At 38.0% G+C, this 26,797-nt stretch overlaps 1 protein-coding gene across 1 annotated transcript; it reads right to left on the bottom strand.

Moving 5' to 3' along the window:
• Positions 1 to 18,979: 18,979 nt before the first annotated feature.
• Positions 18,980 to 21,430, bottom strand: MC4R (melanocortin 4 receptor). The gene has a single exon (XM_005881800.2). It carries the CDS (start codon positions 20,986 to 20,988, stop codon positions 19,990 to 19,992), a length of 999 nt encoding a protein of 332 aa, XP_005881862.1. The 5' UTR covers positions 20,989 to 21,430; the 3' UTR covers positions 18,980 to 19,989.
• Between the last annotated feature and the right edge of the window lie 5,367 nt (positions 21,431 to 26,797).

The raw sequence follows: 26,797 nt of genomic DNA, 5'->3' as shown, positions 1-26,797 counted from the left end.
AGGTTAAGTGACCATACGACCAGCCAACTGGCCAGTCGATATGATGCTCACTGACCACCAGGGGGCAGACACTCAATGCAGGAGCTGCGGTGACTTGGCATTGGCGGTTCTCAAGTGATGCACCCTGGAACCAGAGAGGAAGGAGCCCGATTCCTCTCACTCCAGGACCCTTCGGGGGATGTCAGAGAGCCAGTTACAGCTGGATCCCTGCAGGCTAGGTTGAGGGACCCCCACCTGCCAGAGGGACCCCACTCACTCTGCAGATGCTCTTAGAGCCCTGGCACCACCCCAAGTGCAGCTGGCCTGGGAGGGACCACAGGAGGTTGGCTACAGGGCATGTCTGGCCAGTCTTGCCCAGTCCCGCCCCACCAGCCACCTTCTAATTAATTTCCTTTCAATATGCACGAATCTGTGCACCAGGTCACTAGTTTAAAAATAAATAAATAAATAAATAAGTAAGTAAATAAGTAAATAAATAAGCCTTTTTTTTATTGCTGGCCCCTATTCCACAAACAAGGTACGCAACATTAGTAATGAATCTAACCTATGAAGGAAAGAAGAACCCAGGGAGCTCCAGGGAAAGGCAGATGAATCTCTGGTCAAACGATGCCTGACTTGTATTAGCTCTAACTTTTCCAGTGTTTTCAGCCAAAAAACTCCCATCCCCCTTTAAGTGGTGCTTTTCTTGCGGTATAACATTCAGAAAAGTGCAAAAATCATGACTACACACCTGATGAATTTTCACAAAGTAAATATACTCATGTGACTATCACCCCAGGCAAGAAACAAAGTATCCCAGAACCCTAGATGCACCTCTTATTCACAAAGGTAGCCATTAACACCAGAGATCTTTATGCCTTTTTTTGAACTTTATTGAAAGAGAATTATGTAATATGTACTTTTATGTATCTGGCTTCTTTGTTAAATTTTTGTTTGTAAAATAAATCCCAGTTGTTAGGAATAAATGAAGTTCATTCATTCTTTTTTAAAGACATCTTTATTGATTTCAGAGAGGAAGGGAGAGGGAGAGAGAGATAGAAGCATCAGTAATGAGAGAGAATCATTGATCCGTTGCCTCCTTCACGCCCCCTATTAGGATTGAGCCCGCGACCCATGCATTTGCCCTTGTCTGGAATCGAACCTGGGACCCTTCAGTCTGCAGGCCAAAGCTTTATCCACTGAGAAAACTGGTGGGGCCATTCATTCTTTATTGTTACATACAATTCTAATATAAACCATAATTTATTAATCAATTCCAGTATAGATAGACATTTGACTAGTTTATCGTTTTACAAATAATTTAACACTATTTTTACACTATTACAAACAGTGAGTGCTTTTATGAACATTCTTGCATGTGTCTTTTTTCTTTTTTTATTGAAATATAATTGGTATATAACAGTATGTAAGTTTAAGATGTACAACATTGGCTTGATATATTTATATATGCAATATGATTACTACAATAGTGTAAGCTAGCACTTTTTCATGCCACATATTATCATTTATCATTTTTTTGTGTGTATTGAGAACAATTTTAAGATTTTTGTCTTTTAGCAACTCTGAAGTTTATAATATTGTTGACTATACTCACTATGCTATACATTAGATCTCCACTGCACGTCTTTTGATGAACAGGCATATACATTTCTCTTCAGTATATACCTATTATTAAAATTGCTGCATCATAATATATAACTATGCTCAGCTTTGGTAGAGGCTGTCAAAAAGTTTTCTAAAATGGTTATCTCTAATTATAATTCTATAGCAGCATATGCAAATCTTGGTGTGGGTATCTTTATGGTTTTAATTTACATTTCCCTGTTGTCTAATTAAGTTGACTCCTTTTTATATAGTTGGCTTTTTGATATTCTCTTTTAAAATCTTTGGTCAATTTTTAAAACTAGGTGCTTGACTTTTTCCTGTTGATCGTATGTGTGTGTGTGTGTGTGTGTGTGTGTGTGTGTGTGTGTGTGTGTGTTTGATAGCAGTTCTACCCTGTTTTGCTGGAGAATTTGAATTTGACCTCTAGTTAACTTTCTAGCTCTGTTCTTCTGGCAACCCAATAAAGGTAAGATGTAATTGGGTTGCTTTGGGCAAAAATGACCCAAGTCATGAACTGCATTGAATTGGGACAACTGTAAATAATGAGGTTGGTAACTCTTATAAATGAGCATGTCCTTTGCAGAGACCATAAAGCCATGCCTTTCATTTTGTTACAAGACACTTCCATTTTCAGTACTGAGACATTTAGCTAGGGTGGATCCTGTGTCCCATCACTATACGTGAAATGTCCTGCTCTGTGTATTGCTTAGAAGACACCCACAGGAGAGGGTACCTGGTGGTGCCCTGACAATACACTTCTGGGTAAACCCACATGAAATATAGCCTATTAAGCTTTTAAGTCTGAATGTTTGATGGAAGCTAAGGGGACCTCCTGCTGGGAATAGTGTAAATTGATTATCAGAAATTAGTTTTAATGTTAATTTTCATCAAATTTTTCTTAACATCAGTGCATTTGTATCCTCTTTAAGAAATCTTTGCCAAGTTTGTGAATATATTTCCTTATGTAATTTTGTAAAAGCTTTATTACTTACCCTCCATGTGTAAATCTTTGACCCATTTTGACTTTATATTGCTATATGATGTTGTGGGGTCAGGAATTAGTTTGTTCCCATGTGAATATCTACTAGTAAGTGACCTACATTTCTTAAAATAGATCATTCTTTTTCACTTTACTTTGTTGTAAATCACATGACCATATATGTGTGGCTCTGTATCTGAACTCTATCTGGTCCATTGGTCTTTTCTTTTTTTCAATCTTGCACCCAAACCATTGTTATATTTACTATACATTTATACTAAGTCTTGGTAACTTGTAGTGTAACCACTTTATTTATATATTTTTCTTCAAGATGGTCTTTACTATTCTTGCTTTTTTTTGTATTTTCATATATATTTTACTATCAGTTTATTAATACCCATAAAAACCTACAGGGTTTTTTATTGATATTGAATGAGCACTATAGGCCAGCTTGGGGAGGGTTGTCATACTTCATGCATTAAATCTTATAATCCATTAAACCATGGCATTTCTGTTCATTTATTTAGATCTTCTTTGATTTTTCTTATTAATATTTTATAGTTAATTTTCATAGTAGAAGTCTTACATATATTAAATTTATCTTTGAGGTCCGCGCTTTTTTATTCTATTACATATCAAACACATTTCTGCATCTACTAAGATAGTTGTAAAATTTTTCTCCTTAAAAAAATTAATATGGAAATGTACAAATGTTAAGATACCTCTGCACTCTAGACATGCACTTAGTATTAAGGTATTGTTCTTTTTTATATGTTACTGGATTTGATTTGCTCATATTTTGTTTAAGATTTTATATCTATGTGCATGAGAGAGATTGATCTATAATTTTCCTTTCTTTTAGTGGCCTTATCAATTTTTGGTAGCAAGAGTTTGCTGGCCTCATAAAATAAATTGGAAAGTTCATTTTTTCCCTCATCTCTGGAAAATTTTGTGCAAAGTTACAATTATTTTTTCTTCAAAAGTTTGGGGAAATTTATTTATTAAGCCACCTGGGTCTAGAATTTTATTTATAGGAAAGCCTTTATCAGTTCAATGTTTTCATGCATAAATAGGTGTTCAGATTTTCTACTTCTGTTGGTTCTTGTAAGTAATTTTTTTCAAAGATTTTTTCAATTTTATCTGTCTTGTCAAATATGTTGATGTATAGTTCTATATAAATTAACTCATTACCCTTTAATGTCTATAGGAGCAATCATGGTCTCCCCTCTTTTTTATTCCCAATATTGATCATTTGTGTTTCCTCTATTTGTCCCTTGATAAATCTAACTAGGATTTGATTAATTTTACCAATCTTTTTAAAAAACCTATTTTAACTCTGTTGATTTTCTTTGTTGTACTTTTGTTTACTATTTCATTGGTTATTACTTTTATTATATCCTTCTGTCTACTTTCTTTGGGCTTGATTGCTATTCTTTTCCCAGCTTCTCTAGATGGAGACTTAGATTAATCATTTTTCTTCCCGTCTATGACCAAGACACTTTTATTTTGTTTTCAGTTCCTTGCAGCTAGAGGGGAGGGATTCTTACTGGCCTATTCCAGCTATACAGCACAGCATCTCCATTTTCAGTGCATGTATAATTCTTATGGGAACCTTGTTAAAATGCAGATTCTGACTCATTAAGTTTAGTGGGATTCTGCTTTACTAGCAGGTTCTCAGATAATTCCAGTGATGCCAATTTGAGGACTGCACTTTGAAAATCCTCAAAGTGGCTCAGTGGTTGAGCATTTACCTATGAACCAGGAGGTCATGGTTTGAATTCCGGTCAGGGCATATATCCAGGTTTGCGGGCTTGATCCTCAGTGTGGGGCTTGCAGGAGGCATCTGATCAATTATTCTCTCTCATCATTGATGTTTCTGTCTCTTCCTCTCCCTTCCTCTCTGAAATCAATAAAAATATATTAAAGAAAAACATCTAACACTGGAAAAATCTACCATCAGAAAAGGGCAGAATTGCTTGTATCAAAAGATAAAATGAACTATGCATACTATGAATCTATATTTGTATTTTTTATGATGAAAATATTTTTCTGATGAAAATGTTTTCTTTTAAACCAGAATTTTAATGTATTCACTTAACTTTGACATTCAGAACCTATTTTAAAAAGTCACTGGCTCTGGTTTTTATACCTGCGTTCTTGTTGGCCAGGACCCCTGGAACATAGAGTCTCTCTTTCTTATCAACTTGAGTTAACAAGATTGAAGAGCAAATTCCAGGGACCATGTAGAATACCAACTGCTAAGAATACATTGTTTTCTGGGATAGAAATTAGTAATAGCTCTTTCTTTCTCTTCCTTCCTTCCTTCCTTCCTTCCTTCCTTCCTTCCTTCCTTCCTTCCTTTCTCTCTCTCTCTCTCTCTCTCTCTCTCTCTCTCTCTCTCCCTCCCTCCCTCCCTCCCTTACTTTCTTAATAAATTTTTAAGTGAATAACACAGTGTTGTTAAACTAGAGGCCCAATGTTGTACAGCTATTTTCATTGGAGTTCATAAGGGATAATTCTTAGTCAATGGCTAACACAGCTAATCAGTGTGAATTAGGGCCTGGTAGATGGAGAAGAAGAAGCTCAGATTATGTTCCTTAATCTCATCAGTGGACAGTTAAAAACTTGAGAGATGGGGTTTATTGCAGTGCTATAACCATAAGGTAAAGCTGAAATCTAAAGGACTTCAGCAAAGGAGGGAGGCCTGTGTAAAGTCAGCATGGATTTACTTTTGTAAATGTCAGCAACATTTACTATGTTGTAGGTAATGTTATAGTAAATATGCAGATATTCCTTGGTTGTCAACAAATAACCATTTTCTCATTCTTACTAACAGTACCCTAATATCTTGTGGGAAGTGCACCCACCCCTCCTGGATTAGCACTGTTTGGTGGAATCCAGTTGACAAATCCAAGCCTGGATGCATGAGTCACTCAGACGCAATAAGGGCTGGTGAATCCCTGGACGTGGACAGGAGACACCTTTTCTTTCTCTTACTATGTGGTGTGAGAATTAAGACTTTGAAACAGGGATTATTAATGGAGACCCTGGAAGCCACTGTGCAAAGGCTGTGGATGGAGCTCACTCTGTAGGAAGCAGACTAGAGAAAAAGAGAGAAAATGAGTCCTGAACATATTACTTAAGCCTCTGGAAAAAGTATCATGAGAAATAGCCCTGTTCATAAAATGTTAATGAGAGCAATAAATTATCTTCATTGTTTAAATCAATTTAAGGTGAGTATTCTACCCATTGCATTATACTCATAAATGATGGAAATTGTTACAGTAGATAGACTATAAAAGAATGGAATGCATTTAGCTCTCTTTTGTTAAATATGTGCATTTTAATATGATTTATTTTTTAATTTAAATCATTTTTAATTTTTCAATTATAGTTGACATTCAATATTGTATTAGTTTCACATGTACATCCCAGTGGTTAGACAGTATGTAACTTTCCAAGTGATCATCCCAATAAATTGTTCCCTTTAGACACCATACATAGTTATTAGAATATTATTGACTATATTCCCTGTGCTGTAATTTACATCCCCATGACTATTCTGTAATAACCAATTTGTACTTCTCAATCACTTTATCTTTTTCATACATCCCCCCAACCTCTGTGCCATCTCACAACCATCAAAATGTTCTCTCTGTCTGTTTCTGTTCTGCTTGTCTGTTTATTTTTTTAGATTCAATTGTTGATAGATATGTGTTTATTGCCATTTTATTGTTCATATTCATTTTATTATTGAATATGTAATATATGAGAAAACTCAAGAGCAACCTAATAATAGCAAAATTTCCCAGGGAGAATTATGGGTGCCCTGGATTGACAGGAAAGAGACCAGCAAGAAAATACCAAACCAAGCAGTAGCTGAACTCTATGGGAAAAGAATGACTTGGGAAACAGAAATTGGAAGAGATGAAGACCACTTAGTGAGCTGTATCTGTGACAGTAGCAGAGAGCACATTCCCACAGGAACTTGCATCAGTGTCCTTTGTAAATTGAGACTCTAAATCTTCAGGATCCTGGATTTGCCTACTACGCAATATATTATTTACCATTTTAAAACATTGTTTCTTGTACATTATGGAGATGAAGTTAGCCAGATATGGAGTTGGTCAATTTATTGGGGTGTTCTGGCTGAAGATTTTCGCAGGATTTAAGATGGAGGCCAGATCCTACAGAATTACAACATGCCCACAAAATAATCCAGACGCTCCATGGTAAGGTCTCTCTAATTTAGGGGTTATAATACATTGTTTCACAATGTAATATGGATTACTTCCAGGAACAGCTACAAAACTTTGGCCTCTGAGGTAAAGACTGGGGTGTTGTAAGACCCATGAGAGAATCACCTCGCGGGGTTGAGAATCCTCTGTGGCTGCCATGAAAACATTTTCTCCCTTTTTAGTGATGTACTGGGGACTGTGAGTATAGAACACTTTTGTAACAGTAAGCTTCACAGACATCTGGATATTCCTTCCTGGATGATAAATATTTTATCTGAAACAATAGAAAAGAATGTTTATCATTGGCAAATACCCTGGTGATACTAGTCCTTAATTGGAAAAGATCAGTTTTGTTCTTTAGGCTTCTATAAAAACAAATAAACACATAAAATGAAAGGAGAAACATATCCCAAAGAATTTATAAGATCTTCCCTAAGGAGAGGAACAAAGCCAGTGACAGTGGCCAGCAATAGCCTGCAAAGACACCTCCATAGGTGCAGGCTCTCAGTGGTGTGCCCCAATCGATGGCTGAAGGAACAGTGCCCACTCTGAAGCCATAAATGATTTGCTAATTGGAGAATGTGACCTTTAGGCCAAAGGGAGTGCTGGTAATTGGCTCCACACTTGAAAAAAACACACACGCACAATATCCAAATCTCTTGAGCTATATTCTATTATTTTGCTACTCTAATGTTTTCATCCCCTTGTGGTTAGAATAATCAAATTAAGATCCGGCGTCCCATATTTTCTTCATCTTTAGCTTAAATTAATCCAGCCAGCCTTGATTCATACAGCTTCCTGGAGTTTTCATTAAACTTCCCCACTGTGCTGCTGCCCGCCAAGGGATGTACCACTCTATTCATGTTCTGACCAGTTATGGACATTTATTTGTGACTTGTTTCAAAAAATGGTAGACCACTGTGCAGATTCTTTATTGATGTTTTTCTGGCTAATTGATCATACTGCCTCTTAATGAATCACTTTTTCTAAAATCCAAGCTGCCTAGTTTATAACCTCCTCCCCAAAGTTGGCACTGTTTTTCCGGAATTGTGATACCAATGGACAACCTCTGCTACCAGGTTTCTAAGACACTTCCTCTTGGCAACCTACTTACCTTTATTTTGAAGTTAATGATAAAGTAGTTCAGTGTATCCATAAAGAGCAGAATAAGTATAACAGTTAACAAAGCCATTTTAGGAAATTACTGACAAATGAAATAGACTCATCTCAACTGGCCCACTTTCCACACCTCTAGAAATCAATTTGTGTGTGTGCTTGTATTCAATATTGTCCATTAGAATTCTCTGTACATATTCTTTCATACTTTCCTTGGAAATGAAGGCTTCTTTACTGTTCAATATTTAAATCTAGACTCTCTGAATTTGATCATCTTCCTTGAATCTAAAATAATTACATAAAAGTGAGATCCCATTTTCAAATATTTACAATAAAATATATTATGTAACAAAACATCTAAATAAAAATATACCAATATCATGCAAGACCAATTACCAAAGTGTGAAAAATAAATAAATCACCCGACCAGTGTTGGCTCAGTGGTTGAGCATCGTCCCAGGAACCAAGAGGTCAGGGCACATGCCTAGGTTGCAAGCTCGATCCCCAGTAGGGGGTGTGCAGGAGGCAGCTAATCGATGATGTTTCTCTATCTCATCCATGTTTCTATCTCTCTATCCTTCTCCCTTTCTCTCTCTAGAAATCAATAAAAACATATTTTTTAAAAAATGAATAAATCAAGCAAAAATAAGCATCCATTATGTCAACAAATGTGGTCTCTACGCTAATAAAAAAAAGAGATGGTAAGGCCATCAGAGCTTATGAGGGCATAGTGGTGGGTTGTTGACCCTTCTGCTCTCACTTTAGAGAAAAAAAATTAAAAAGGGGCAGTTAAGCCCGGCTCTTGGCCAAGTCCAGCCTCTGTCACACTTGCTGCACTTTTGGGCCTGTGTGCTGATATACCCCTTGCTCTGTCCAGTGCCTTTTTCTGCAACCACACTGGCTACCACCTCTGCCTGAGAGGGCTGATCCTCCCCTTTCAGAAAGCACATAGCCGGAGGTGGTGTCAGCATGCCTCTGCCAGGTCCTGAAGTCTACTCATCCTGGCAGCTGGGGCTCTGGCTCTCTTGTTTGATATGTACGCAGCCCATCTGTGAGTGGATGGCCCCTGCTGAGTTAGAGAGTTCACTCAGCCATGAATAATAGAAAGAGGATTCAGAAGGCACCTCTTGCTCCAGATAGAAAAGGATGAGTGTGCCTAGACCTTACTATTGTCACCGGACCCAGGTTAGTGCTGAGCTCTGGGGTGAGGGAGGTGTTGGCATTTCAAATTCATTTGCTGGGGATTGGGAAGGCACAGTTCCTGTGTAGAGCTCTTTACAGAGCTACTTCTTGGCATAGCTAGGAAAAAAATAACTTAAAAGAAATGGTGACCATTGATGGGAAAATATGGGAAAATGAATTAGCTGTACCATTGAGAATTCTTAGTAAATAGTATTTCCAACCTTTTAATCCATATTGGTTCTTTGCCTCTGCATACTATTTTCCTAGAAGCTAATGCATTTTGAGAAAATTATCCCTTAATGCTATAAGCCCCATTCTATTCAGCACAGCTTGTTAATAGAAGAGTCTGTACTCTGCTTCTATAATCCTTCATTTGACTTCTATGTCTCCATATGAGGCCCAAAGCATCTGGTATCTGCTTCAATATTTTACTGGAAATTGGCTCTTCCTCTCCTGTTTCCTGTTTTTCATCATTTCATCAAAACCAGAGTGATCTTTGCAATTCCATTCAAATGAAATCTGTTACATTTCTAGTTGGAAATTTTCTGAACATCTTTCAGTTCTTTCTTTACTGAAATGCTTGACAACTCACTTAAAATACACTCCTCCCTTGGCTTCATTCATATTATCCTTTCTAGTTTTCCTCATACTTCTGTGATCATGACTTTATGGCCTATTCTTTGATCACGAATCTCTTATAAACTACTGTGAATGAGGCATCCAGTCTTAGCCTTTTTCCTTCTATTCTTTGCATATTCCTTTTTTTCTTCAATCATTAAATATGTATTGAGCTCTTCTTATAGAAAAGCTCCATTCTAGGTACCAAAAGAAAGAGACACTGGAAATATTTTAATAAAAAGGCCAACAATATATCCTTGTGGATCCAAAACAGAGTGTAAAACAAAGAGGAATTAGGGGTGACTCCAGAGATTTTGGTCTGATCAACAGGAAGGATTCAGTTGTCATCATCTAATGTAGGCAAAGCAGCGAGAAGAGAATTTATGGGTGAAAAAAAAACTAAAGGTTCAGAATAGACTTGTAAATTTAGGATTTGCTATGGGCTGAACTGTTGTGACCCCCTGCAATGTATATGTTGAAGCCCTAGTGTGGTGGTGTTTGAAGATGAGGGCTTTGGGAGGTCATTAGGTCATGCTGATGGAGCTCCCAAGATGGGATCCGTGTCATCAAAAGAGGAAGAGGGCCAGCCCCTTTCTTCCTGTGAAAGCAGCCTCTGTCACCAGCAAGAGGGCTCTCCCCAGGAACTGAACTGGCTGGCACCTTGATCTTGAACCTCCCAGCCTCCAGAACTGTGAGAAATCAATGTTTGTTGTTTAAACCACCCAATTTATGGTAATTTGTTATAGCTGTCTGAACTAAGACAGAGTTTCTTTTAAATGTTTAGAAAATAGTTGAAGTGATCTAAAATAAGATATGCATTTTGTAGTCTACAGGATAGTGACAGTAGTGTTTAGTGCTTTGAGACAGGTTGAAATCACCAAAGGAGGGAGTGTAGATAGAGAAGAGGATGGAACAGTGCAAAGCACTGAGCTATGGGGGATCCGGCATTGAAGTGTTGGGAGGGGGAGAGGGATCTGCAGAGGAGAGTAAGAAGATACTTTTGAGGTAGGAGGAAAGCCTAGGTATTTGATGTCTTGTGAGCCAAATACAGCACGCAAGAGGAAGTGACCAGGTTAAAATTTGGTTGGTCCAAATATAAGAACAAAACTGATCACTGGTTTTAGTAGTGGGAAGTATCTTGGTTGCATTACCAAGAGCGGGTTGTAATAATCCTTACCCGAGGATATTTTTCCATTGATTTTTTAGAGAGGGTGGAAGAGGGAGGGAAAGATAGAGAGAAACATCAATGTGAGAGAAACACATCAATTAGTTGCCTCCTGCATACACCCTGACCAGGCCCTGGCTGGGGAGGAGCCTGAAACCATGGTACGTGTCCTTGACCGGAATTGAACCTGGGACTCTTTGGCCCACGGGCTGATGAGCATGAGCAGGTTTAGTGCAGTGATGGGATGAAAGTGTCACAGGAGTGAGATCGGAAGACAATGGGAGGGAGGAGTTGCAGACATGCTGAGTCAATACGCTTCTTTCTCTTCCACTATATGTTTACACGCTCCTAACTATCAACTTTATGCATATATCCCAGACTTCTCTGTGCCTGGTTTTTAAGTAGGTTGCTCAAAAATTCCACCAAACACAAGTAAATCAATTGTCTTTGTCTTCCTATTTTGTCCAGCAAGAGTTATGCATTCATAGGAGTCAGTTTTCGGTTCAGATCTCTCCATTGTCCATACAAAAGGGCACAGACACTTGTGTTAGGCTTTATGCACCCAATCTTAGTTCATAATCTCACTAATTTCATTTAATTTTGGGGTGAAAATACAAAGTGACTGAAGTTCTGAGTTTCTGTTCCAGGGAGAATGATGAGATGATGAAAACAAAGAGAGTAAAAACAAGGAGTCGTATTTGTGTCAACAAATTTGTGTTAACGTTGGAGGCACATTAAGTTTTAATTGAAAATAGGACATTGATGTGGAAAAGGTAGAGATGTGATGTCTGAGAGAGGAAGAGTAGAGGTCAGGCAGAGGTGAAAATGTAGATTTTCTTTCCAATGTTGATAGTAAGTAGCTAACAGCTATGTAACTAACAGGTGAAAATTACATCCAGAGCACAAATTTCAACTTTTGAAGTCATTTATAGGAATAAAATTACAAAGAGAATTATTTTAAAGGCTTCTTAATTTCTAATTGAATGAAAAAATTCAAAGATAAGTATATGGATATTCCGTGTTATTTTAAGTGAAATCTCGAGGATATTGTGAGATTGATATAAAACCTGTATGCCTTGTTTTTAGTAGGGCCATTTTGAAACTTTCATATTACAAACAAAACACATTTCAAATCAGAAGTTAAACATTTTGCAAATAAAATTTTAGTGTGAGATTTTTTTTCTCAAATAGAATTATGAATAAATGTATTGTCACAGTTTCACTTTTTAGTTTTATTCAGTGGTGGTTTGAATTTAAGGGTGAAATTTTTTACACTGTTTAAAATGCTAAGTTTAGAAATCAAACCATACTAGCTTCATTGCAACTGAGCCCCATATAAAACCTCATTGAATAGTTCACTGACTGAGTTGCTGAAATTTTCCACTTGGCTCTGTATGTGTGAGGCTTCCAGGTATCTCACAGCAGTGAAAACACTGTTAATAATTGCAAACTGTGATATTCATTTCATTAACCCAAGGCCAAATTTAACCATGACTGTCATAAAATCTCTTCTTCTCCACCCCACAAAAATGGCAGCATTAAACTGTTAAAAATCCTTTAATTATTCTGTGCAAACATAGTTTTATATGTTCCCCTCTCACTAAACACATTACACAATAAATGTATATTTATTTAATTTTCATATAATATTGAATAGCTACAAAAGAATGTCATGTATTTCTAAGCTATGACGGATAATATTAAAACGTATATTAAACCCATTATTCAACACAAGAATTAGAACATTACTGAAGTCATTGAAACGATTTGGATATCCAAGTCCGTATTGTCATTTAACCTCTTCTAGGGTTTCAGCTTTGATTACCTTTTATGTGCAATTTCATTGAGTATTACAATAATAGATACCTCAGTGACAAGTACTCTACTAGATCCCTTATATCAATTATCTAATTTTACATAATTCATATTTATAATTAACCACATGATGACATGATGGATTTTGTTATCTTCATTTCAGAGGTTACACCTTATATGCTTAGGAAAATTAAGTAATGTGTCTGAAGTTTGAGAGCTGGTAAATCATCTGGGATTTGAGGTCAATATTCCCTTAGTGCAAATACTATCCTCCTTCTATTTTTATGCACATCACTTTGTTCAATATGTGATAGACTAATAACTGAGCATCAAGATGTACTAACACTACCCTAGCTGGTTTGGCTCAGTGGATAGAGTGTCGGCCTACAGACTGAAGGGTCCCAGGTTTGATTCTGGTTAAGGGCACATACCTTGGTTGCAGGTTCCCTGGCCCTGGTCAGGTACATGCAGGAGTCAACCAATTAATGTGTCTCTCTCACGTTGATGTTTCTATCTCATCCTCTCCCTTCCACTCTCTCTAAAAATCAATGGAAAAATATCCTCTCATGAGGATTAACAACAACAACAACAAAAAAAGATATACTAACACTTAAACTTATGGCATAAAGTTTAATGAGTATCAATATTTGGAGAAATGGGCTAATTGATTATTTCATGTTTGGCATATTATCTTTCTAATTAGCCCTTTTGATATTAAATGTGGCACTGTAAAATTTAAAACAATTAGCATTATATGTGATAAATTATTCTTTTTGAATTACAGGTATGTCTGTGTACTTACTATGTTTAAATATAACCATTTTTTTAAAAAAGGTCCAATTCAAGAAAATTATTAAATATGATTTAAGAATAGATAAAGAAATAAGCCTAAGGCCTACATTTGTTTGCTGATGATGCTGAGAGTCTAAAAAAGAGCAAAACTAGTAAGTCTTCATTCATACATGGGTTTATTAATTTACTTTATATTTTCAAAAATACTAATACAACCATTTTTGAGTGCTTGTATATTTGTGGAACTATATATCCTTAATCTTATAATTGCTTTTTATTCTTTTAAGATTCCCATCAGAGAGGTATTATTATGTACATTTAACAGTGAGGAAACTAACTTTAACAAAATCTCACAGCTAAGAAGTGGTGTTACTAGGATTCAGTACTAGGTCTCTCTGACCTGGGAAGTTGTACTTGTCTACAGAGGAAGGCTTTTGAAATTCGGTACACGGGAACCTGGAGGGGGAGCTGTGATGCTGCCTTGTGGCAGAAGGCAGTCTCTCTGAGTCTGCTTGGAGGGTCGGATGAGATGATACTCGAGATCTGCTCTCATTCAAAATTAAGTTCTTTTACATTTACTCTTTTTCCACAAATCATCGGTAATTTGGCAATTGCATTTCCATCAACCATCTTCCTGTTGTAATGCTTATGTGTGCTTTTTAAAAATTAATATATATTAATTGTAGTATCTATAATAATAAAAGTGTAATATGCTAATTAGACCAGACAGCCAAACAACCTTCCGAACGTCATTCCGGACGTCCTTCCGGATGACCTTCCTGATGAAACCGTGGCTTTCGAGGCAGAGGCAGAAGCAGTTATGGGCAATCAGGTAGGCAGGCGATCAGTTAGGAGCCAGTGGTTCCAGATTGTGAGAGGGTGCAGGCCAGGCTGAGGGACACCCCCTCCCCCTGCATGAATTTCGTGCACCGGGCCTCTAGTAATTACATAATAAACACCATAAAGTAAACATGTCCCTTAATATTCTCACCTGGGGATAATGACTACTGGTTGTCCATAATTTATGGAAAGTACTGTGTAGAAGGAATATAAGTAGATTAGTGATACTTTCTTTAAATGGTTGGCATCACACTAAATATTCTGTTTTATGTATTCCTTGTAACATAAAACGGAAGTTAATACTTAAATGTTATTCAAAAATTCTTAAAGACTTTTTTAGTAATTTAAAAATATTTAGTTTTGGCAACAGAGACTTTTTTAAAAAATAATAACAAAAGCAGTAATGTTTTATTTGAATAAGATTACACACATGCAAAATAGACTATGTTAAGAGAATAAAACCATGTTAAAAGGAAAAAAAAAGTTTAGTAAAAAAAAGGTAGCAACTTGAAGTATAAGTCCTAACACACTGACCTAATTCAGACACATGCAAAATAGACTATGTTAAGAGAATAAAACCATGTTAAAAGGGAAAAAAAAGTTTAGTAAAAAAAAGGTAACAACTTGAAGTATTTGTCCTAACACACTGACCTAATTTTAAGCAAAGGGATGCCCTGTGGTCAGGACTCCCCCTATCTGCATGGTTCCTGCATTCACCATGCAGGCATGCATTCCTCAGGTGCACATTGAGGGTCTCTGGGCCACAGGCTATGACACAAGCACTGAAGATTCAGGGGAAAACAAAGCAGAGCCAGACCAGAATTTTCTCTGCATCCGTTTTCTGAAATTTCGCGATTGTAAAAATACTTGGGATAAGTCTTTTCTCATTCATTATTTTGGGATTTGGCTGGCTTTTTATTTTACTTGTATCCACATGTTCTCAAGCTCTGGAACCCTTACTTTTATTATTCCCAGATAATTATATCTCTTCATATTCCCCACCCCCATCCTCTTTTTGGAGCTCCTATTGTTCAGGAAATTAATTGCTTGAATTAATTATGTAATATTAGCATTTTTCCTTATATTTCCATTTCTTTGTCTTTGGCTTTGGAGAGGAGATTTTTACTAAATTCCTCCATAGAAAGTTTTTAAACATTTATTTTAATTTTTAAAATTCATATGTTTAATTCAAGACTGTTTTGTTTGTTTCACAATTGTTCCCTCTATAACATCCTGGCATTGTTTTACTGGTGCATTTTCTTTTTGCATTTGAAAGATATGAATTTATAATTATTTTTTAAATTTTAAAAATAAAATTTATTGGGATTTTAAATTTTTTTCTCATTGCTTGCTTTTTCTATTTTTCTCTCCAATTCCCATCCCCTAACTCTCCCAGGTTCTTATTGCCAACAATGGCATTGCAGCAGTGAAATGCATGCGGTCTATCCGTCGGTGGTCCTACGAGATGTTTCGAAATGAACGTGCAATCCGATTTGTTGTCATGGTCACACCTGAAGACCTTAAAGCCAATGCAGGTGAGTTATTTGCATTAAGAAAGCATCACTCTAGAGCAGCCGTGGGCAAGGATCCGGCCCTTTTGAAATGAATAAAACTAAAAAAAAAAGACCGTACCCTTTTATGTAATGGTGTTTACTTTGAATTTATATTAGTTCACACAAACACTCCATCCATGCTTTTGTTCCGGCCCTCCGGTCCAGTTTAAGAACCCATTGTGGCCCTCGAGTCAAAAAGTTTGCCCACCCCTGGTCTAAGTGTTAGGTTAGCTGCTAAGTGGGCACAAAGTTTGCCCCTTGTTCATGCAAGTTATGGTGATTGCTATACAATTTTTAAGTTAACAAGTCTTGAACAATCACTTATTTCACCAATGAAAAATTATTTCTAATATACCTTATAATTATTCATTGAACTTTCTGGTGAAAATTTTAATAAAGGTATCTGATGCTGCTTATCAGCCACATCTGGAGTGTAAGTTCCTGACCAGTATAATTTAAATACTAGTTAATCACTCTTAATGAAATATTAAAGTGTAGATACATTCATCACAGTATTTATAATGAAGTTTTAAAAAGTTAATTCCTGCCTGGCCAGTATTGCTCAGTGGTTGAACATAAAACCAGGAGGTAAGGTTTGATTCCCCACCAGGGCACATGCCCAGGTTGTGGGCTTAATCCCCAGTAGAGGGCATTCAGGAAGCAGCCCATCAATGATTCTCTCTCATCACTGATATTTCTATCCCTCTCTCCTTCTCCCTTCCTCTCCCTGAAATAAATAAAAATCCTATATAATAAAGAGGTAATATGCAAATTGACCCTCACCCCCCCACACCATCACAAGATGGCTGCGCCCACAGCGGAGGCAGGGTTCCTGTAACACAAGATGGCTGCACCCACAGTGGAGGTGGGGTTCCCATAATGAGCCATAACCAGCGATTCGCAGGGACCTGAGGCTGTGTGGCACCGGGCCAGGGTGGGGGACCTCAGGCTGTGCCCTCTGCCTGGTGGAGTCTGAAGGGGGACCTCAGGCTGTGCCCCCCACCCAGCAGAGCTTGACGGGGGACCACAGGCTGCATCCCCTGCCCCAGGCTGGGGGATGTGAGGCTGAACCCTCCCCCCCCCACCCAGTGGGGCTTGACAGGGGACCTGAGGCTGCGCCCCTGCCCAGCGCTGGGCGAGGGGACCTGAGGCTGTGCCCCCTGCTTGGCGGAGCTTGACGGGGGTGGGGCCAGCCGGGTCTGGATCTCTCCCAATGAGGGTGGGGCCGGCTGGGTCTGAGTCTCGTGTGATTTCGAGGTGCACGTGGATGGGCGGGGACTTGACTCTGGGTCCCGTGGAGTACCCCAGTCTCTGACAGGAGGAAGGTTTTCATATACATTTTACTAATTTTCTTTCATCTGACACTTCTATTATAGAGAAAGGGCAAATAGCAATATTAAAATATTTTCTCTAATTAATTCCCTTTTAATGTGCATGAATGTCATGCACCAGGTCACGTGTGTGTGTGTGTGTGTGTGTGTGTGTGTGTGTGTGTGTGTGTGTAAATTCTTGTGCTTGGGTATGAGTTGAAAATGTATATTCACACAAGAAGGTTTACAGCAGTTTTATTCATAATTGCCAAAATTTGGAAACAGTCAAGATATTTTTCAGTAGGTGAATAGATAAATTAACTGTTACATGCATAGAGTAAAATAAGCACTAAACAAGCACTAAAAAGAAATAAACTACCAAATTATGAGAAGACATGGAAGAATCTTAAATGCATGTTACCAAGTAAAGGAGGCCAATCTGAGAAGGTTATATACTGCCTGATTGTAACTATATGACATTCTAGAAAAGGAATGGAGGTGGTGAAAGGAAGCATGGTTGTCAGGGGTTGGGGGGAAGGAGGGATAAGTAGGCAGAGCATGGAGGATTTTTAAGGAAGTGAAACTATTCTGAATGATAGTATAATGGTGTCTACATGTCAGTATACCTTTGTCCAAACACATATACAATATAACACCAGAAGGTAACTCTAATGTAAATTGCTGGCTTTGGGTGATAATGACATGTTCTTCTGGTACAATCTTGGTTTTCTTGGAGAAAGAAATAACATAATAGAGGAATATTGGGAGAGCAGGAAAAATGAGTAAGACATAGTGTTAGCTCTTGAAGAAACTGAAGCCTAATATTGTGTCCTGGGCATACAGGGGACCCGGCTGGTGGGACAGGACAGGGGGCGGGGTGTGGATGTGAACACAAAGGAGCCAATTTCCTTCCAGTGGGACAAGTGAGCTGCCTCTAAGTGGACCAAGCAGCACCTGAGATGACACTTGAAGGAGAAATAAATACACTGCAAGGGCAGCCACTACAGAGGGTGGGGCATGCTTGTAGCTTCGTTTTTCATATTTCTAGCTCCTGAGATTTCTCACAATCACGGGTGTGGGGCAGAGGGAGTCAATGGGGGAGGAGAGGGGCACCTGTAATACTTTCAACAATAAAGATAAATAATAAAAAGAGAATGGACAGGAAGAGTAGCAAAGACAACACAGTCTGTGTCTGGCTACAGCTTTGGGTTTTGACTGTTATGTCAGACTGTGTTAAAAATCCTCACACTTATTTTTGTGTCAAAATAATGGAATTGCAGTGAAACAAGCTTCAATACCACCTTTCATTTGTAAACTTGAATGTCACCATTCTGTTTAAGTAATGTTTTCATGTGAATGGTGAAAGTATTTCTTGAGACTTGTTAATATGTAAACCATTAGGTTTGAATTAAGAAATACCTTGGTATGTTATCTCTGCCTATGAGCATTTGAAGAGACTATAAATTAAATCAAAGGATAGTTTACTGGTAATTCCCAGCCTAATATATTTTCTTTCTCTTTCTTTTCAAGTACACACAAATTGGAAAGTACAGATTGTATGGCTCAGTAGCCAAATCTCTGGCATTATTTTGAAGCAAAACAAGTATTTACTCTGCACCGTGTGGTTGTGGAAGGTTAACTTACTAGTATGTTGTGTTGTCCTCTGGGGTTAAGTGTCTTACTTCCTGCTCAAAATGTGTCAGCATCAGTGGTCCCCTTACTTTAGATAGTCACAAATATTTCCTGAAAATACTTGTGCTATGGACTTGGCTTTTAAAGTTAAAATCCTTGATGAGTAATTGTACTCCTGTAATAAGTAAACACCAAGTCACTTCCATGTGAAAAGTGAAAGAACTCAATGCTAGCCGTGTGTTTTTAGAGATCAGAAGCCAGCTCTCAGGGCAGCACCACCTTTTCCGGACACTTCAGCAGACAATGTTTCTGGTTAAAGGGGCAGAAAGACCTTATTATATGTAATGATGAGTGGAAATAGGTTGGTATCAGGAAATTTAGCTTGACCTGTAAATTCAGGTTTTCCAGAACACTGTGATCCCCATAGCTGCTTCCTCCCCCGACTTCCCACCCCAGATGGAAGTGCCTGAGTGGAATAGCAAACTATTTCCTTGAGAGATTGATCTCCTTGTCTTTGAGAAACACAGTTTCCTGACTCAAAAATTCACTTTTTTTTTCAATAGCTGTTTTACTGTCAATTGGAACTTCATTTCTATTGTGTACAGGGAAAATGAACATGTTTTACTAAATGACTTGAAATTTCAGCTGACTTATTTTTAATGAGTAAGCATCTGTTCTTTAATATTGCCCCCTTAAATGTGAGACTCAAATCTCTACATTACATTGTTGTACATCCAGTGTAATATAAGAAACCATTGATAAGAATACATTAAATGAGGCTGTTACTACAACAAGCAAAGTGTCACAACTTTATAAGTTACAAGAAAGAGACATTGTTAAGCTTTTAATAAGAACTTTTTTTCTTTTCAGTAAATCCACAGTGTCTACGACCTATAATATGGATTAACATTGCATAGTCAAAGGTGTTTTCATGCAAACATTGCACAGCCAAAGAGCAACATGACATTAAAAATATAGAGACTGGGCCTTTTTGCATACCCCAAATCATAAACTTAAATTTATGCAATAGATATTCTCGAGTAATGCCCCCCACAGAAGAAGCTGTCACTGAAGCACACTGCTCGGGTTCTGTAAGAATGAAAAAGTCTCTTATGCATGTTTTTAGCATCTCCTCTGTCCCCATTTAATATCTGCTAGACAAGTCACAAAGACTTCCGACAGGGTAGCAACAGATGATCTCCTTGAAGGTATTCCTCAGCTCTTGGCTCCGGAGTGCATAAATGAGAGGGTCAATGATGGAATTACACATGAGCAGTATGAGATACAAGTTAAAGTGAGACATGAAGCACACACAGTATGGATTCTGGGGACAAGAGATGTAGAATATTAAGTGGAGGAAGAATGGCGCCCAGCAGACAACAAAGACCCCAATCAATATGGTCAAGGTGATCGCCCCCTTCATGTTGGCACCTTGGCGGACGGTGCCGGTGCCCGGGAGGACAGCGATCCTCTTCATGTGAAGCCTGGCCATGAGGAACATGTGGACATAGAGGGAGGCCATGAGAGCCAGCATGGTGAGGAACACGCTGATGAGGCAGATGATGACCACGCTGCTTTCTGAGTAAATGATGAACAGAATGCCCGCCACCGTGCAAGCTGCCCAGATACAGCTCAGGATGATCCCCACCCGCTTAACCGTCATGATGTTATGGTACTGGAGAGCATAAAAGATAGTAAAGTACCTGTCCACTGCGATGGCAAGCAGGCTGCAAATGGATGCGAGCAAGGAGCTACAGATGACCGAGTCAATGACATTGTCAATGTTCTCGGTGAAATTCTGCGCTTTCGTGTCTGTGCCGTTCAGCAGGATGATGGCAATCGTTTCTGTTCCGTTCGAGACGCTCACCAGCATATCAGCCACAGCCAGGCTGCAGATGAAAAAGTACATGGGGGAATGCAGGTTCTTGTTCTTGGCTATGGCCACAATCACCAGGATATTCTCCAACAAGCTGATGACGCCCAGGGTCACAAACACCTCAGGAGAGACGAAAAGTTGCTGGTAGCACCCTCCTTCGGAGTAGTTTTTCCCCAGCGGCTCGCTGGCGTTGCTGTGCAGCCTGTGGGTGCTGAGGTTCCGGAAGTGGAGAGAGGTGTGCATTCTGTGGTGGTGAGTGGAATTCATCCTGGGTCAGTGGATTCACATCCCCTCTCAACTGCTTCAGCTCCTGGGTCAGGTGGCCTCAGGGATTTTCTGCAGGTCTTTTTCTGTCCTTATTAGGCTGAACGTGGCATGCCTGTTGTGAATAACTGTCACATACTCCAAAGCTTGAAATGGAAGTTTTAGTCTCTTTCGGGTACTGCTCTCATCCCTATCCCTGTCCCTTTAAAATCTTTGGCTTCAAAGTGCTTATTCTCAGTCAAAAGAGTCTGCTGTTTGCTTTTTTTGTTTGTTTTTTGGTTCTCACTTTCAGTTTAACTATAGTCTTAGGCATTCGGGTCTTTTTAAAATGATTCTCCTAGGAGCTGCGGTGCCATTGGGAGACAGTGTGTGTGCACATGCCCACATCAGCTGCCTCTCAGAGGCTCCCACCAGCATTGCTCTGAGCGTTAGTAGCTGCTGCTGATTTTATGGTGTGTGGAGGGGAAAAAAATGTTCAGAGTGGCTCCTCCTCTGCTTTCGTTTGACCAATCCAAGTCCCGTGGAAGACAGATGCCGGTGATGTTCAGGGATACAAACTGCAGGCAGCTCTGAGTCAGATGCAGAAGCTGTGGGATCGGGAAGCCGGCAGGATGTGAGAGAATAAATTTCCCTTTTTAAGTTTCAAGGAAAACAACTGGGTCCCTAGAGGACATTCTTTGATATCAGAACAAGCCATCTTGAGGCACCCAGGTTTATTCCTGCTTAAAAGAGAGAGAGAGACGTGTGTGTGTGTGTGTGTGTGTGTGTGTGTGTGTGTGTGTGTGTTTCTGAAATAGATACGCTGCTTGGTGACTAGGATATTGAATTTATTTTCCCTCTAAATTTCTTTGAATTAAGAACTCAGGCAGTAATGCTTCAATTTAAAATGCCAGAAACACAGAATATTTGAAAATACAGGAGGCTGTGCTATGGATGGAAGAACTGTATAGGTAGCTACAATTTATCAAAGGTTCAAGAGGGGTTTATTTCTTATGCACTAATATCTGATATGTTTCCATCATAAAGTTTCTTTTATTATAGCTGGAAAAGTTTTATTTTCATTTACAATAGTTAAAAGCCATAGAGCATTAATGTAAACTATATTAACTCTAAACCTAGAATGTTTACATCAACTAGACAACACTCCATTTTTAAAGCTTTACTGAGTATAATTGATACACAAAATTTGCACGTATGTATTGTATACATTTTAATGAGTTTGTACATGTGCATATATTCATGATACCATCATCACAATCAAGGTAGTAAGCATATTCATCACCTCCAAAAATTTCCTTGTATTCTTTTTCATTTGTTTTGTGGCAATAACTATTACAGGCACAATACCGTGTTAACTATAGGCACCATGTTGTACAGCAGGTTTCTAGGACTAACTCATTTTTCATACCTGAAACTTTACACCCATTGGGCAACAATTTCTTCACAATGATTTTGACAATGACTTGGATTTTACACCAAAATCAGAGGCAACAAAAGCAACAATAAACAAAGGGAATTATATCAACCTAAAAAGCTTCTTCACTAGGAAACAATCAACCTGGTGAAAAGGCAGCCTACAGAATGGGAGAAAATATTTACAAACCATGTATCTCATCAGAGGTTAATATCCAGAATATGTAAGAGTCTCTTACAACTTAATAGCAAACACACACACAAATAAACCAATTTATAAATGGACAAAGGACTTGAATACAGACACTCCTCCAAAGAAGACATGCAAATGACCACCAGCTATGTGAGAAAGTGCAGATAAAAAAGAAAAAGGGAAAGAGAGAGAGAGAGATGTTATAGAAAAATTGGAAATTTTTTAAGGCAGCCATTCTACCTCCATAACTGAAGGCTTTGTAAATTAAATCCACACATAACTTGGCAACTTTACTTATTCAAGCCAAGATGAGTGCATGCTAGTTATTTATCAGAGTTTCTAAATGCTTTGTTTAAGCTAAGTTTGAAAGATTGTGGAAAAGTTATTTTTCAGATTAATTATACTTCAGGTTATGAAGTTTTACATAGTGTCTTTCTCTTGCTATGACTGTTTTTGGTTTTAGTTCTGTATTGTTTGTGGCTACTGATAACAGGGACAATAAGAGAAAACTATTTCCGGGTTAATTTTTAGTCCTCCATTATTTAGGGGAGGGCTTTACCTTCTTCCCCTTTGTGACAAAGACAACGTGAAATATTATTCCTGACCACTGAGCTAAGTTAACATCTTCCATCCATTCCTGGGACTGGGTGGGGCCTTATGACTGAAGTCTAGCTAATGGGTTGAAATAAACAATGGGCATTCTGCTCTCTCCTCATGATTCTACACATTTTCCCTCCTGGCTGCAGAATGTCTTTGCAGCCTCTGTTATAGATGACAGAACCATATCATGGAAAGAGCTTGGGTCTCTGAACAACTCACATCCCCAAATCCCTCCACACTCTAGTCCACCCACTAATGGAACTGTGATATGAACAAGCAATTAATGTTACTATTAAGCTGCTCAAATATTGGTGTTTACCTGTCACAACAACTAGCATTAATTACCTTTACTTTTAAGCTTTTGAATGGAGCTACTTATAAGCAGAAAACCCATGAAAATCCTTGTTTTCCCTGATTTTGGACTCGTGTGAGTAGTGAATTACCTAATAAGTAAGCAACCGGGAAGAAATCTATTGAAGTGTTTAAGGAACAGATAGTCAACTCTGTATAATCTCCCCGAGCCAACTCTTGACTTTGTCCTCCTACTTCTCCGGGTGGCATCATTATCCCATTTGGTTAGGCTCAAAATTCAGAATATCCTTGACTTTTCCATCTCTCTCCAAAATCCCTACACGCAATCTTTTATAAAACACCTTTGATTCTACCTGTGTGCCTGACTCCTCCTTTTCTCCTTGTCAGTCACTTCTCACTCTTCTTCATTGCAGTCAACTTCTGTGCTAGCTACAGGCATTCACACTAGAGATTTTTCCATGAGTTTTTCTGTTACCTCTGCTTGGAATGCTCTTCCCTATGTTTATGAAAGCAAAATCAACCTTATTTTGTAAAATGTATTAATAGGTATACTATAAAGGGGAGGGTAGAAGTAGGTTTGTTGTTATTTGTATGGCTATGCAGGCTATGATTGTTACAATAGCTTTACTAACTCAAAAGAATATCACAATGGCCTAGTGCACTTAGATACAATCTTGTAAATGCTCAAGAAGGAGACAAATAATATAAATAAGTAAACAAGACAAAAATAAATAAATAAATATATAATAGTACAACAATAAAGTCTTTCAAGTTCTCATAACTATAAACCTACCTTTGCCTACCCCTCTGTGTGTGTGTGTTCGTGCCTGTGTGTGTATAAAATGATATAATAGGTAAAATTAGTAATTTAAAACAAAACTCCCTTTCTTTTAGATTTCACAAAAAGGATTTTATTTATAGACATGATCACCCTGAAATCCCAGAGAAGCATATGCATTTAAAATCTCAAGTTTACTTTTTTGTTGTAGATTTATAAAATTTTGGCTGTATAGTTAATTATGCTGAAAAGATGACAGTTTTATTTACTCCAAGGAGGCATTTTAATTGTCTGTTATAGTTCAGTTCTCTATGAGCCAGAAGAAATGCAGCTAGCAATGTTAGACACATTAATGGTATTTTTAAAAATTTATTTCAGATTTTTTTAAATATACATAAAACTGAGTTAGATCATAATATAGTTCTCTGAACAAAATCCCTGTTTTACATTTTATAACAATAAATATGAAATATTACTAAAGAGAAGTATTTATCAAACTGTGCAACATGGAATATTATTTTTTTTAGGATATGTTAATGTTATTTGCACCACAGATTAAAAATCGGGGACATCTTTAATACTCTCAACAATAAAATAAATTTTTTAAAAAGGAGATTCCAAGGTCAAATAATTTTGAAAAGTATCGCAAACCCACTGTCTTCTTGAAGTTTCAGCATTTACATTAGCATATAAAGTTTCTGAAATTTTTCACTAGAAAAAAATTCAACGTTGCTTAATCAACTTATTTCCTAAACTTATTTGAACATAGAATCTACCTTCTCCCATTTTTATTTCTCAAGTACAGAGTATTCTCAGTTCTGTGATAGTGCTCATTTAGAACATGGAAATGTGCTCCAAACTTGACTGGTATATCGGGGAACATTTTGAGTGTTACACAAATTTTGTGTTTGTTTCTGCACCGTTTCCTACAGGAGAAACAATGGGGAAAACTGCACCCAGCTGGACCGAAACACATGCGGCCCACAAAACATACACACACCAAACATTTCCAGCTACCTCAGCTCACTGCATATGTTATGAAGCACAACCCACCCCACCTGTGGCAATGTCTCCTGAAATTTCAGATAATCCTCCCTCTACCACTTCATAAGAACTCACGGGCTGTAACCCTCTGAACTCACTTCCTCAGGCAAACTGGACACAGGTCTTTTTCTAGGTTAAGTGCCATGTTTGTTGTAGGTTTACGTATTTTTAACTAGTAAGTGGTAGAAAATTGTTCTACTGTTCCTATCTTTCTTTTTTGCAATGTCTCCTGAAATTTCAGATAATCCTCCCTCTACCACTTCATAAGAACTCACGGGCTGTAACCCTCTGAACTCACTTCCTCAGGCAAACTGGACACAGGTCTTTTTCTAGGTTAAGTGCCATGTTTGTTGTAGGTTTACGTATTTTTAACTAGTAAGTGGTAGAAAATTGTTCTACTGTTCCTATCTTTTCTTTATCATGTCACCGATGAAGTTCATGGAAGCTGTGTTTCTAACCCCAGTTTTTACCGTAAGACCTATCTGTTGCATCAGATGACATTTGCACTGCACACTGATTTTCAAAATACATGTGTCACACTAGCAGAGTAACATGGTTTGGAATATACAGTTTGGGAAACATCCATGTAGAATAGTTATTCTGACTACAAAATCCTTACTTAAATACAAAGAGCCAAGGAAAGGGAGGTCTGCCTCTCTCTGAGCCAGTTTTATTTATTTATTTTTACATTTAATTTAATCCATCACTATTTATCCCCTCTTTGCCCTCCTCTATCTGCACTCCACACCCCCACCCCCCACACACAGTTGTAAATGATAAGTGGCCTCACTCTGGAGTCTGCTTTGCAGCGGTGATGACAACTGAGTGCAGGAAACCCAGGGAAAGTAAAATCTTAGCAAATTTTTGTCCAAGAAGTTGGATCATTACCTCTTCCTATCGGCTCTTTCTCTTTCTTAGGAAGTTCGGTTTCATACTGCTAAAAAGATGTCTATGTACCTACTAATAAATTGCTACTAAGAGCCCATCTACCTTTTACACTTTGGACTATTTAGAAAAGTGGACCCAAGTACAACAGCAGGTCATGTAAACCTTTTAAGTGCCAACTTAGAGGTGATGTAAAGCTGAAAAGAGCAGTCTGTCTTAGAATAACTGTCATATCCAACAAATCTTATTAAAAATGGGGATTTAAAAATTGAGGATTTGCCCGGCCAGGGTGGCTCAGTGGTTGAGTGTTGACCCATGAACCAAGAAGTCACTGGTTTGATTCCCAGTCAGGGGGCATGCCTGGGTTGTGAGCTTGATCCCCAGTAGGGGGCATGCAGGAGGCAACCAATCTATGTTTCTCTCTCATCAATGTTTCTATCTATCGCTCTCCCTTCCTCTCTCCTAAAATCAATAAAAACATATATATTTTTTTAAATTGAGGAATTGATAATGAAATATTCTGTATCTTCTTTAACCTCAGGAAGCAATATACTTTTGTGATATTTATTTTAGGTTAGTGCCTTTTA

The sequence above is a fragment of the Myotis brandtii genome, unplaced genomic scaffold (genome assembly GCF_000412655.1).
Source record: "Myotis brandtii unplaced genomic scaffold, ASM41265v1 scaffold69, whole genome shotgun sequence".
In the NCBI taxonomy this organism is placed as follows: domain Eukaryota; kingdom Metazoa; phylum Chordata; class Mammalia; order Chiroptera; family Vespertilionidae; genus Myotis; species Myotis brandtii.
Note: the sequence above shows the minus strand (reverse complement) of the source record. Positions and strands in the feature narration are given on the sequence as shown.

Bases quoted from the DNA above. Each gene is read 5' to 3' on its own strand.
- MC4R (XM_005881800.2), bottom strand. From the start codon at position 20,988: ATGAATTCCACTCACCACCACAGAATGCACACCTCTCTCCACTTCCGG.